The sequence below is a fragment of the Carcharhinus amblyrhynchos genome, chromosome 3 (genome assembly GCF_965287045.1).
Source record: "Carcharhinus amblyrhynchos chromosome 3, sCarAmb.v2.hapA, whole genome shotgun sequence".
NCBI classification, from domain to species: Eukaryota; Metazoa; Chordata; class Chondrichthyes; order Carcharhiniformes; family Carcharhinidae; genus Carcharhinus; species Carcharhinus amblyrhynchos.
In genome coordinates this window covers 33,669,763-33,681,791 of record NC_137326.1, presented here as the reverse complement: position 1 = coordinate 33,681,791, position 12,029 = coordinate 33,669,763, and the positions used below count along the sequence as shown (strand labels likewise).

The 12,029-nt window shown below is 43.7% G+C and overlaps 1 protein-coding gene across 2 annotated transcripts in view; it reads right to left on the bottom strand.

Annotated features, from left to right (window-relative positions):
- Positions 1 to 12,029, bottom strand: part of LOC145338627 (receptor-type tyrosine-protein phosphatase gamma-like) — a 693,461-nt gene that overhangs the window by 217,067 nt on the left and 464,365 nt on the right. For both annotated transcript variants that reach the window (XM_080183016.1, XM_080183007.1), the window contains exon 6: positions 5,530 to 5,596. In XM_080183016.1, coding sequence (XP_080039142.1) covers positions 5,530 to 5,596 — 67 coding nt within the window. The remainder of the gene's footprint in view (positions 1 to 5,529; positions 5,597 to 12,029) is intronic.

The window sequence follows — 12,029 nt, the reverse complement described above, 5'->3', positions numbered from 1 at the left end:
TCTTCAGCAGTACAGCTGGGACGTTCTGGGGCCTATAACCTTTGCTGTGTCCAATGTGCTGAGCCATTTCTTGATAACACAGGGAGTGAATAGAATTGGCTGAATGTTGTGATGTGGTGATCTCAAGAGGAGACCAAGATGAATCATCTATGGTGTTCTTCCTGGCTTTCCAAGGGACAGCTTCCAAAGTTATAGTAGACATGTGCTAAATCCTGCATGCAAATTGAATTATTGCACAAATTGCTTGCACTGTTTGTTGCATCAGGTTAATGTTGCATTGGTGCAATTGCTGGTGAGGGCTGTGCAGGCAGAATGGAGGATGGATGCATGCACTAGCAGGGATGGGGGGATGAAATTAAAGGGGCACCCAACTGAACTGTTCACTCCCAAATGAAGAGAGAGGCACAGCTGAGACATGTACAGAGCCTTTCAATGACAGTACAGGGAATCAGGAAGTGAAGAAATGAAGCCCATTCATGCGAGACTAATCCTGCAAAGTAGCACTAATCGATCTCCTTGTTCGCAGTGTGGAAATTCCCCAGAGTAATAACAAAGTCCTGAGAAATTGGGTCACTGTTCAAGCTTCAGATGGCTGTTCAAAGTTGATGCTGGATGGTTCACAGAAGAGCCGCCTCAGCCTCCCGTTAAATAATCTAATTTTCTGACAAAATATTTCTCTCATGTTTATTCCAAGGAGTGCAGAATTAGAATGCCACGAATGAGGATTGCAACACCTGGACTGAAAGCAGCGCTTCCTGACCAAAGCAATATCATAGTAGTTGGTCCAGTTGGCTGGCGGTACAAGGGCAGTACCTTGTTACGCACCTCACACTGGCCATAATTTCAGCGGTGAGTACTTACCAGCACAGGCACAAAGCCTCACCTTAATATGGATGTGGACAATCTAAGCATGTCAGAGATTAAACAGACATTTAACACAGACATTGTGCACTCATGGCCAGTCCTAGTCCTGGCCCTTGCAAAGTCCAAAATGCTCAGACACCATGGAACCCTCAAGGTCATGCATCATTGCTCATGAGGAGCACACTTTAGCTTCAGAACATCTCACTCTTAACCCACTGTTCTCCTCCACATTGTATCAAGCAATGCTAATGCTTTTGTAGATCGTGCTCAAAGGCTCTAATTCCTGCCCGAAATCATCATTTGGAATTCACATCAGGTGAGGGAACATACAGTGTTGCATCTCTACTTGGTGACAAGAGATCTGTCCCCTTAATAGACAGAATTACAGGGTGAGAGATGTTGAAAGTTGGACCTTTGAATAGCAGAACAGTAATGAGGTGACAAGGTTCCGTCACTTATTGGTGAGCTTAGCAGATGTACACTCACAAGGTTGAAAAAGTGGTTGGCTGACAGCAACGCACACAAGCTCTGAGTATGGGGTCACAGCATGACACATCTGCTGAGAAGCAGAGAGCAACATGGAGTTCCACAATATATGACCATTCTCCACGCAACAACATATCTCTCTTTCAACTTTCAAGAATGCAGATAAGATAGCAGAACACCTCTGCCTCAATCTTACACAACCAAGAATAAACATGGCATCACTGTGCAAAGCATATAACCAAGGTTCATTCCAACAGCATGCTTAACATTAAGGTCAAGGTATCACTGGTGTCATGATCGATCTGGGAAAGAAACATACTCTGGTGATATAGCAGCACACTACAAAGATGAGTAGTTTATGACAGTGACATCTGTGATAAGTGGGGGTAGGGACCATGGTATCACACCTGAATGGCAGCGACACTGCTCATCATAAAATGGAAGCATTTACAAAAGATTTCAAATGGGTGCCATTCTATTCACATTTGTGAACAAAATATGCGTGTTGTGAACACCCATGCCACTATCGTGCTCCAAAGTCTTCTTCACTTTCCTTACCCTACCTCTACATCTTGGTGCTTCCCCAACATCCACAGTGGAGGTGGAGGTAGACTGCTGACCACAACATCCTGTTGTCTGCGATAACTTTTGTGGGCATTCTTTGGATTGCTGAGAGTTGGAGCGTCCCAGCCTGCTTTAAGTGTCCTGTTGTGAAGCATATGCATCCTCTTTGGCTTGTGAACTGAAGGTGATGGGGTCACAGGAGAGGGGATTTGGATCAGCCGGAGAGCCTCCAGTTTCCTGGGAGGATGGTCACAAGCTGTCCATTGCAGATCCTCCTCCCTATGGGTGTCCTGGGGGCTACTGGCTGTTTCCTTGAGGAGAAGGGGCAGCTGGAGTAAGATTGAGATGCTGTCCTTCACATGGCTACTGATGGACGCCACCAAGGGCTGCAATGATGTAGTGCTGCTCCTGCACCAGTGCAGGAACAACATCCTGGACAATTTATAGCAACCAACATTCAACCAGCATTGACCTCAATGCTTTGACATGCTGACACTGACACCTCAGACTGAAGATGGATGGGCTCCTCCATTGTTGGTTGCAATTTGAGGAGTGCAGTTGACATTCCTTCCTGATGTTTCCGTGATTGTCACTTAGCAAGTAGCTTGTAAGCAAAAAAGGTGCCAGCAACAGGTGCATCCTTTAGAAATAGTTTCTCCCAGGGCAATTGGGACTAGCTTAGTGATAAAAACTGGGTGGCACGGACAAGTTGGGCCAAAGGGGCTGTTTTTCATGCTGTAAACCTTTATGACTTAACTTGGCAAATTAGCCATTCAGAAGCAGAGGATTATTCGATTTAAAACATTAACTCTGTTTTCTCTCCACTGATGTCGTCAGCCCTGTTGAGTATTTTCAATATTTTCTGTTTTTATGAAAAGTCAGCAGGCTCTCAGTGAACATAATATCGATAAATTATTGTTATTCATTAGCACACGAGTAGCATATGTGTTATCTCTAAAACGCAAATTAAACCTTTAGTCAGCTTCTTCCCAGTAAGCCACGAAGTCTCATTACACATCAGCTGAGGTATTTTATGTAAGATGTATATTGCATGACCTACAATTCAACACTGAGAAATTAGCTAAGGGACTGAATGCAGCTTGAAGAACTTATTTGCAATGCCCCTAAGTTTCGGCACTGAAACACTAAATTCCTTACTGGTGCCCTTAACCATTGGTGGACTGATCTACACACTTAAAAAACATAGTGGAGAGCATTAGTTATGCAAACTTCATTTTCTGACATACATCAGATCTAAAGAAATGACAATCGTATGTCCTAATAATTGACAATTAAAGATACAACTACATTTCTCGCTAATAGGACAATGGCTTAGCTTTGCGAATGTGTCCATTGTTAAGGCAGCAAAGAAAGATAAATCACCCTGTTAGAGAACAGCATGAATAGTTAAAAAATAATTTTTTACTTTAAAGAAGCTCAATACATCTGAACAGTATTAACAAGGAGCAACACTGTGGGGGCAAGGGAGGTGGGGCAGGAGGCTAAAGGGCGGGAGGCTAGAGGGCGGGAGACTAGAGGGCGGGGGTCAGAGGGCGGAGGAAAGGATCCATGGGTATAAGGGAAGAAGGGAGTAGGGTACACATAAGAGATCAAGAAGGTAAAGCCAACACATCAAGGTAGAAAGTAGGATGCAGTCGGTGTTGCTCGAGGGACTGGGTTGCAAACAGATAAACATAAGAAATAGGAGCAGGACTAGGCCATCTAGCCCTTCGAGCCTGCCCCGCCATTCAATAAGATCATGGCTGATCTGTCGTGTCTCAGTTCCACATTCCCGCCCTCTCCCCATAACCCTTAATCCCCTTGCCTATCAAAAACCTATCAACCCGCGTCTTAAATATATTTAGCGAGGCAGCCTCCACCACTTCAACGGGCAGAGAATTCCAGAGATTCACCACCCTTTGAGTGAAGAAGTTCCTCCTCAACTCCATTCTAAACCGCCCCCCCATATGTTTCTGGAAAAGCCATTACCTGCTGGATCTGGCAGTTCATGTCATCTTTCATCTACTGTGTTTCTCATTTTATAGAAATAGCTGCCAAAATCTAAGGAACACAGTCTTATTTAGATATTTTAATTATTGACATGCCACTCAAGAGCAGATAACTCAGATCCTTCCAAATCCAGTGCAGTTTTGCCTGAAGTAGGTACATTCACTGAAGCTCAGGATCAGATTTCACATTTTTAACATGTTAACCTCCATCCAATCCTCTCTCACCTATCATGGGGATGGAAGGCATGGGTTAATAATCACTAGATTACTTGTACTTTATCTGTTTTCTTTACAGATGCTGAGTGCCTCTTGGTCTCATCGTTCTGATTAATGATCTGTACATTATTCTCACCTTCTGAAGTACCAATGTACACATTTAGGAACAATTATTCCATTTTCCCTTTATTTTACTCACTGACTGTAATGGATCATTCCAGTGGGTCCGACCCTACCCATCTCAGCCATTTCAACCTAATAGATTTTTTATACATAAATACTTTGCCCATTATCCTACTGAACTGCTCAACACTATGTTAAAACTCATTACGCAACTCTTCTTTTAAGCTTTACCTGACATCGCAGAGGCAAAATGAGGCCTGTTTATGAAGGCAAATGCATATATGTGATTTTGATTTAATTTATTGTTGTCACCTGTATTATTATACACTGAAAAGTAATGTTTCTTGTGCACGATGCAGACAAAGCATACCACACATTGGGAAGGAAAGGAAAGGAGAAAGTGCAGAATGTAGTGTTACAGTGATAGAGAAAGATCAAGTTAATGCGAGTAGGTCCATTCAAAAGTTTGATAGCAGCTGAGAAGAAGCTGTCTTTGAGTCGGTTGGTATGTGGTCTCAGACTTTGTATCTTTTTCCTCAAAGGAAAGAAGGAAAGAGAGCATGTCCGGGGTGGGTGAGATCGTTGAAGCAGCAGGAAGTGCAGACAGTGTCAATGGGTGGGAGGCTGGTTTGAGTGATGGATTCACACCAATGCATGCCCATATTAACACTTGGAGTTGTCATTTACAGCTACACAAATTCTAATTTGCTATACACCTATGCAGACTCGAGGCGGTATTATAGTTTGTTCATTCCTTATTCATGTTACTGGACTTCATACATGCAATATGTGAAACATTGGGAAATCAATATAAAGCTTTTCAAGGTGCTTAGGTCCTTTTTGCCTTCCAGAATCTCAACAATTGTATTTCACAGTAACAGTTGTAGTAGAAAATAAATTATTTAAGATTGTATTTTGTTCTCAATTACTGCTCATGGAAAGGAAAATGTACTATTGCACCAGATGGATTCTGAAATGTTACAACAGACTTATGACGACAGCTATGATGAATTATCATCAAACAAATTTAATTAATTACATTATTAATTTTTCATGAAAAAATATTAAATGTTAGTGGAAGTATTCTTTACAATACTTGCAATTACAGATGTGAACTGGAAATCTTTTTACATACATTAAGTCTAATAATTCTGAAACAAAGATGATCTGTGCACATTTAATTCATCAGTAAATAACCCAAAAGGTGAAGGACATAATTCCCACCACTTTTTTTTCAACAAAAGGAACTCATAAGTAGCTTACTTACCATGATGCACGACCCCTTTCAGCCCCCTTATAATAGGAACCAGTGCAAGGTTGTCCTGAAGGGTAACCTGTGTGTAAAGGATATGCATTGTTAAATTCTTCAAGGCAACAGATACAATTATCTCCAATTTTAATCTTTAAAGAAAAGATATTATCTGGCCACCAGCCCTGCTTTCAAAGTTATTCATGGAGATAACGCCTAAATTAAAAGCATAAAGAACCGACACTGAACAAATCTTGCAAAAAAAAATTACGTTCTTGAGGTTCAACTATTTTTCTGAGAGATAGGTGAAATTCTATCTGACCTCATTAAAACTCATGATGATAGAACTTTAAAACACGTGCAGAATCTCTCCACAATAGTTACTATTACCATGTTTCTTGATATCCATTTGTCACAGACTAAAAAACAAAAATCTATAAAACATTGATAGTGCTTAAAAAATTATGCACAATATTACATTATCAAAAAACTTCAAGAACAGTTATAACTTGAACTTTTCTATAAGCCAAACGTATGCAATCTTTGTCATTTCTGTTGTTTACCAATGAAAATCTTCAGACAGGTTTAATTATTAATGTGAGCAATGAAACTTGGAAATCAAGTTTATAAACTGTGTTTTTCTCATTTGACTCAGTTGGTAAAGAAAGAGAGATTAAGTTATGGCTTGTGCTCAGTAAGACAACCTGCCCTGCACCAACCTCAGTACCTCTGGCTGAAGGAAGAAGAAAACTATTGAGGGCACTATATAGTTTTTTGGAGTTTATTTCAGTTTCTCATTTTGTGGTAACTTTGAAAATGAACTAGAAATGTACCTCCCACTGGAAGTGTCATTAAATAGCATTCAGGAAAGACTGAGTATGTAATGATTCTGAGGGGTTAGGCTTGGGGGAGACAAAGTTCTGAAGGGTACAGCGAATTTGCATTCTTCAGACCTGGAAGATTCCATGGGAATCATGGTGCAGAACAACAGAGTGAATGTGAGAGGTGAAAGACAAAGGCAGTTGTGTTGCCGTTGCTGACCTGTATCATGGGCTGGAATTTTGTGTCTCCCTAATCCCTAGTAAGGTGGAAGACAGTAGGTGGGGAGAAGCAACGACTGTGAAATGTGGCACCATATCCCACTGCAATTTTACCAGCGGTGAAAGGGGGTGGTGGGAGGATTGGCGGTGGGGGGACAGGGGGGCGGGGGGGGGGCGGGGTGGTGCGGATTGTGAATTAAGGGCATTCCCTAGCTGTTGGTGGGATTTTACCCACAACGGTGGAGGATGGCCCCTCCACATGAAATCTACTGTACAGCTGCTGAGATGTCAGAGGTCAAGGGGGAGGGATATATTGTGTCTCCCGTGCTGGCTTTTACATCAGAAGGCTGAAATCCAATCCACAGCACAAAATTCAGTACATCCTTCTTAGTTATCAAATACATTGTTCCTTCTATACCCAAGCCAAACCACCTCAATTATTTCAATGCCCTCTTGGATATCTTCCCACCCTCTATCTTTCATGAACATGTTATGTCAATTCTCTCAGAATTCCGCTGATCTACTAACCATGTTGAGACAATAGATCAGGAGAATCCTGAAGAATCTTTAGACAACATATGCTGGAGAAGAAAGCAGCAAGTTCAAGAGATGCTGCAATTTCTTGAGATAAGTTGTTCAATCAGGCTTCAGATTTTTGCAATGCAGCAGAACTGAGACTGAAATGGAAGGTTTAAAGTTGCGATGGAGAGATGCCGGCGTTGGACTGGGGTAAACACAGTAAGAAGTCTCACAGCACCAGGTTAGAATCCAACCAGTTTGTTTGATAGTAATCTCACAAGCTTTCAGAAACGGTGTTCCTTCGTGTGGTGAACCTTCCACACACCTGACGAAGGAACACCATTTCTGAAAGCTTGTGGGATTACTATCAAATTAACTGGTTGGACTCTAACCTGGTGTTGTGAGACTTCTTACAAGGTTTAAAGTTCCCAGATCGTGGGAAACAAGAAAAAATATCAACAAAGAATGACTAAGAAGTTGATAAAGCAAGGAAAGATAGACTATGAAGCTAAATTAGCACTAAATATAAAAAAGGACAGTAAAAGTTTTTACAAATATATAAAGAGGAGGAGGCTGGCTAGAGTGAATGTTGGACCTTCAGAGGATGAGAGGGGGGATTTAGCGGTGGGAGATGAGGAAATGGCTGAGGCCTTAAATAAGTTTTTTGCCTCGGTCTTCATGGAGGAGATAGTTTGCCGGATATTAAAGATAGACGGATGGTAGGAGTTGAGGGCCCGAATGCGATTACTGTCACTACAGAGGTAGTGCTTGATAGACTAATGGGACTGAAGGTGGACAAGTCCCCAGGACCAGATGGAATGCATCTCAGGGTTCTGAAGGAAATGGCAGAGGTGATAGTGGATGCCTTAGTAACTATTTATCAAAATTCGCTGGACTCCGGGGAAGTGCTGGAAGATTGGAAAACGGCTAATGTTACGCCGCTGTTTAAAAAAGGTAGCAGACAAAAGGCAGGGAATTATAGTTTAACGTCTGTAGTTGGAAAGATGTTTGAATCCGTCATCAAAGAAGAAATAGCGAGGCACCTAGAAGAGAATGGTTTGATAGAGCAGACGCAGCACAGATTCGTTAAGGGAAAGTCGTGTTTGATGAATTTATCGGATTTCTATGAGGATGTGACTAGTGCGGTAGACAGAGGGGAACTGGTGGATGTGGTGTTTTTAGATTGTCAAAAGGCGTTTGATAAGGTGCCTCATAAAAGGTTGCTACAGAAGGTTAGGGTGCACAGAGTTGGGGGTAAGGTGTTAGCGTGGATAGTTGTCTAATAGGAAGCAGAGAGTTGGTTTCAATGGGTGCTATTCTGATTGGCAGTTGGTGACTACAGGACTGCCGCAGAGATCGGTGCTGGGGCCTCAGCTATTTACCATTTATATAGATGATCTGGAGGAGGGGGCTGAGTGTAGGGTGACGAAGTTTGCTGATGTCACGAAGATGAGTGGAAAAGCAAATTGCGTGGAGGGTGTGGAAAGTCTGCAGAGAGATCTGGATAGGCTAAGTGAGTGGGCGAGGACCTGGCAGACGGAGTATAATGTTAGCAAGTGTGAGGTTATCCACTTTGGCAGAAATAATAGTAGGAGGGATTGCTATTTAAAGGGCGAAAAGCTGCAGCATGCTACGGTGCAGAGGGACTTGGGGGTCCTTGTGCATGAGTCGCAAAAACCCAGTCTGCAGGTGCAGCAGGTGATCAAGAAGGCGAATGGAATGTTGGCCTTTATTGCGAGGGGGACAGACTATAAAAGTAGGGAGGTCTTGCTGCAATTGTACAGGGTACTGGTGAGGCCGCAGCTGGAGTACTGTGTGCAGTTTTGGTTGCCGCACTTGCAGAAGGATATATTGGCCTTGGAGGGAGTGCAGAAAAGGTCCACTAGGCTGATACCGTAGATGAGGGGGTTAGCCTATGAAGAAAGACTAAATAGACTGGGTCTGTACTCGTTGGAGTTTAGAAGGCTGAGGGGGGATCTTATAGAGACGTATAAGATAATGAAGGGGATAAACAGGGTAGAGGTAGAGAGATTCTTCCCGCTTAGAAAGGATAGCAGGACTAGAGGGCACAGCCTCAAGATAAGTGGGGGAGGGCAGTTTAGATCAGAGTTGAGGAGGAACTTCTTCACTCAAAGGGTGGTGAATCTCTGGAATTCTCTGCCCATTGAAGTGGTGGAGGCTACCTTGCTGAATATATTTAAGTCACGGCTAGATAGGTTTCTGATTGACAGGGGAATTAAGGGTTATGGGGAGAAAGTGGGAAAGTGGAGCTGATCCACTTCAGATCAGCCATGATCTTATTGAATGGCGGGGCAGGCTCAAAGGGCCAGATGGACTACTCCTGCTCCTATTTCTTATGTTCTTATGTACCTGCTCTTGTTAGAGAAAATATTCTTCTAATAATCTGATAACGCTATTAAACTCAAAGCTTTTGTTGAAAGATTACGCTTGCATCTATTTCAACTGTCTACTTTTGTCTCAGTAACGAACATGCGCTGCTTGGGTTACTTTGGACTGATTGTGTCTACTTGCAGGGCTCAAGTGAAAAATAAAATTTGAATTTCTGAGGATCTTCAACCACACAGAACAAAGTACGTCTGTATCATTTTGAGTGTCTGTTCATTCCTGTTGTCACAGAGACTTCCCCCCATCAACATATTGTGAAATAAATATATAACAAACCCTGTACTTGTAGCATATATCCTGAAGTAACAGTTCTTTAGAAGAAATTTCTAGTCCCAGGGACAGCAAGGATATAATTAAACAGTGTCAGAAGTTTAATATTTTAGATCAAATGAATGTAATGATAGTTTATGCAGGAAAATTAATTTATTAACTTTCTAAAGTATAACAATACTTTGAAAAGAAACGCTTTTTACTGTTAAAGGATAGGAATTAAACCATTGAATGGTTTATGTGCCTGGAACGGTTTACGTCCTCTCCCCTGCCAACCAGAGATCCATCCTCCCCCTCTCCTCCCCCCCAACCAGAGATCCATCCTCCCCCTCTCCTACCCCCAACCAGAGATCCATCCTCCCCCTCTCCTCTCCCCCAACCAGAGATCCATCCTCCCCCTCTCCTCCCCCCCCCAACCAGAGATCCATCCTCCCCCTCTCCTCTGCCCCAACCAGAGATCCATCCTCCCCCTCTCCTCCCCCCCCAACCAGGGATCCGCCCTCCACAACCCCCCCCTCCCCCCTCCCTCCCCAACCAGGGATCCATCTGAGCCTGCCCCCTCCTCCGGCGGACATCAGCGAAATGGTGTGAAGTCTGGTCACTTCAGCCGTGGCTCCAAGATGGTGCTGCAGGCTCTCAAAAGACTGAAAATGGTCAAGAAGGCTGGTGGAGGGAGACCAGCAATCGAAGCAGGTTGGCGGTGTGGTCTGCCGAGGGAGGCCTGATCCCAGGGGCAGTGGGGTGCTCTGCCAGGGAGTGATCTGTTTCCCGTCAGGGGGATCTGCCTCTGGGGATGGGGGGGTTGGTCTGCCAGGGTGGTTAGCGGATGGTCTGCCAAGGTGAAGGAGGTGGAGGGACTGCCACTGCTGGGGGGCCGTGGGCTGGATATCGGGGCGCTCTGAGAAGGATGGTCAAGAAGGATGGTGGCCGCAGACTGACTTCACAAGGGCAGAGAGGGCTTTGGAGGTTCCCCTGCAGAACAGAAATCTGCTTTGGATTTTTATTTTTCAGGTCCCTTACAGCACGGATCCGGAACGGACCAGAAGAAGGTAAAGTGGGATTTGGTGGTAGAGTTGGGCACGCAGTTCATTAAATCAATTTAAATGCATGCTAACGCATTTAAATTGTCGAGCCGCCCAATTGCAGACCGGATCCGCACCCGAATTGGGTGTCAGTAAAGCCGTGATCTGCTCGGATTCAGGTGCAGATTGTGTTAAAGGCCCGACGCCCAAACGTACCATGATTTCGCGCCAGAAAACAGGCACAAATTTTTGGTAAAATCAGGCCCCAACTGTCAATTCAGATGGGAAAAATAGGATGTACCTTGCTGACTCTAAGCTGGCTTTTCCTGCCATATTTTTTGACACAGAGTCACGGTGGCACAGTGGTTAGCATTGCTGCTTCACAGTGCCAGGGACTCGGGCTAGATGCCTGGCTTGGGCCACTGTCTGGGTGGAATTTGTACGTTCTCCCGTGTCTGTGTGGGTTTTCTCTGGGTGCTCCAGTTTCCTCCCACAATCCGAAAGATATGTTGGTCAGGTGCACTGGTCATGCTAAATTCTGAACAGGCAGTGAAGTGTGGTGACTAGGGAATTTTCACAGTAACTTCATTGTAGTGTTAATGTGTCAGTAATAGATAAACTAAACTAAAAACTAAATTCAAGGTGGCAGATCTCCTGCCAGCAGCTTCAGCTCCTGAAAGATCAGGTCACTTTTAATGCCAATGAACACAGGCTCCACCTCCCCAGACATGGATCCCCTAGCACCTTCCCCACGGACTCCCCCAGCACTGACCCCAGGCATTCCAATGACTTTATATAATAGATCATTCCAAAGGCACATAGAGTTAAGAATTTTTACCAAGATCTGATGGAAGTTGACTTTTCAAGTGTAAAAAATTAATGTCATTTTACTCTACTGGTTTGACACAAAGTGTCATAGAGTCATATACAGTGCTTACCTCCGTAAGTAAGGAAATGTTATGCTGGTGTGTACCTGATCTAACACAATGATTTGCCAGTATATCTGAACTTAAGAACCACAACCGACTCCCCTCTCCAATCATCGACTTCAGGAAACATAAAGGAGAACATGCCCCTGTCTACACAATGGGGACGAAATAGACAGGGTTGAGAGCTTCAAGTTTTCAGGTGTCCAGGTCACCAACAACCTATCCTGGTCCCCCCATGCCAACACTACAGTTAAGAAAGCCCACCAACACCTCTACTTTCTTAGAAGACAAAGGAAATTTGGCACGTCAGCTCCAACTCTCACCAACTTTTA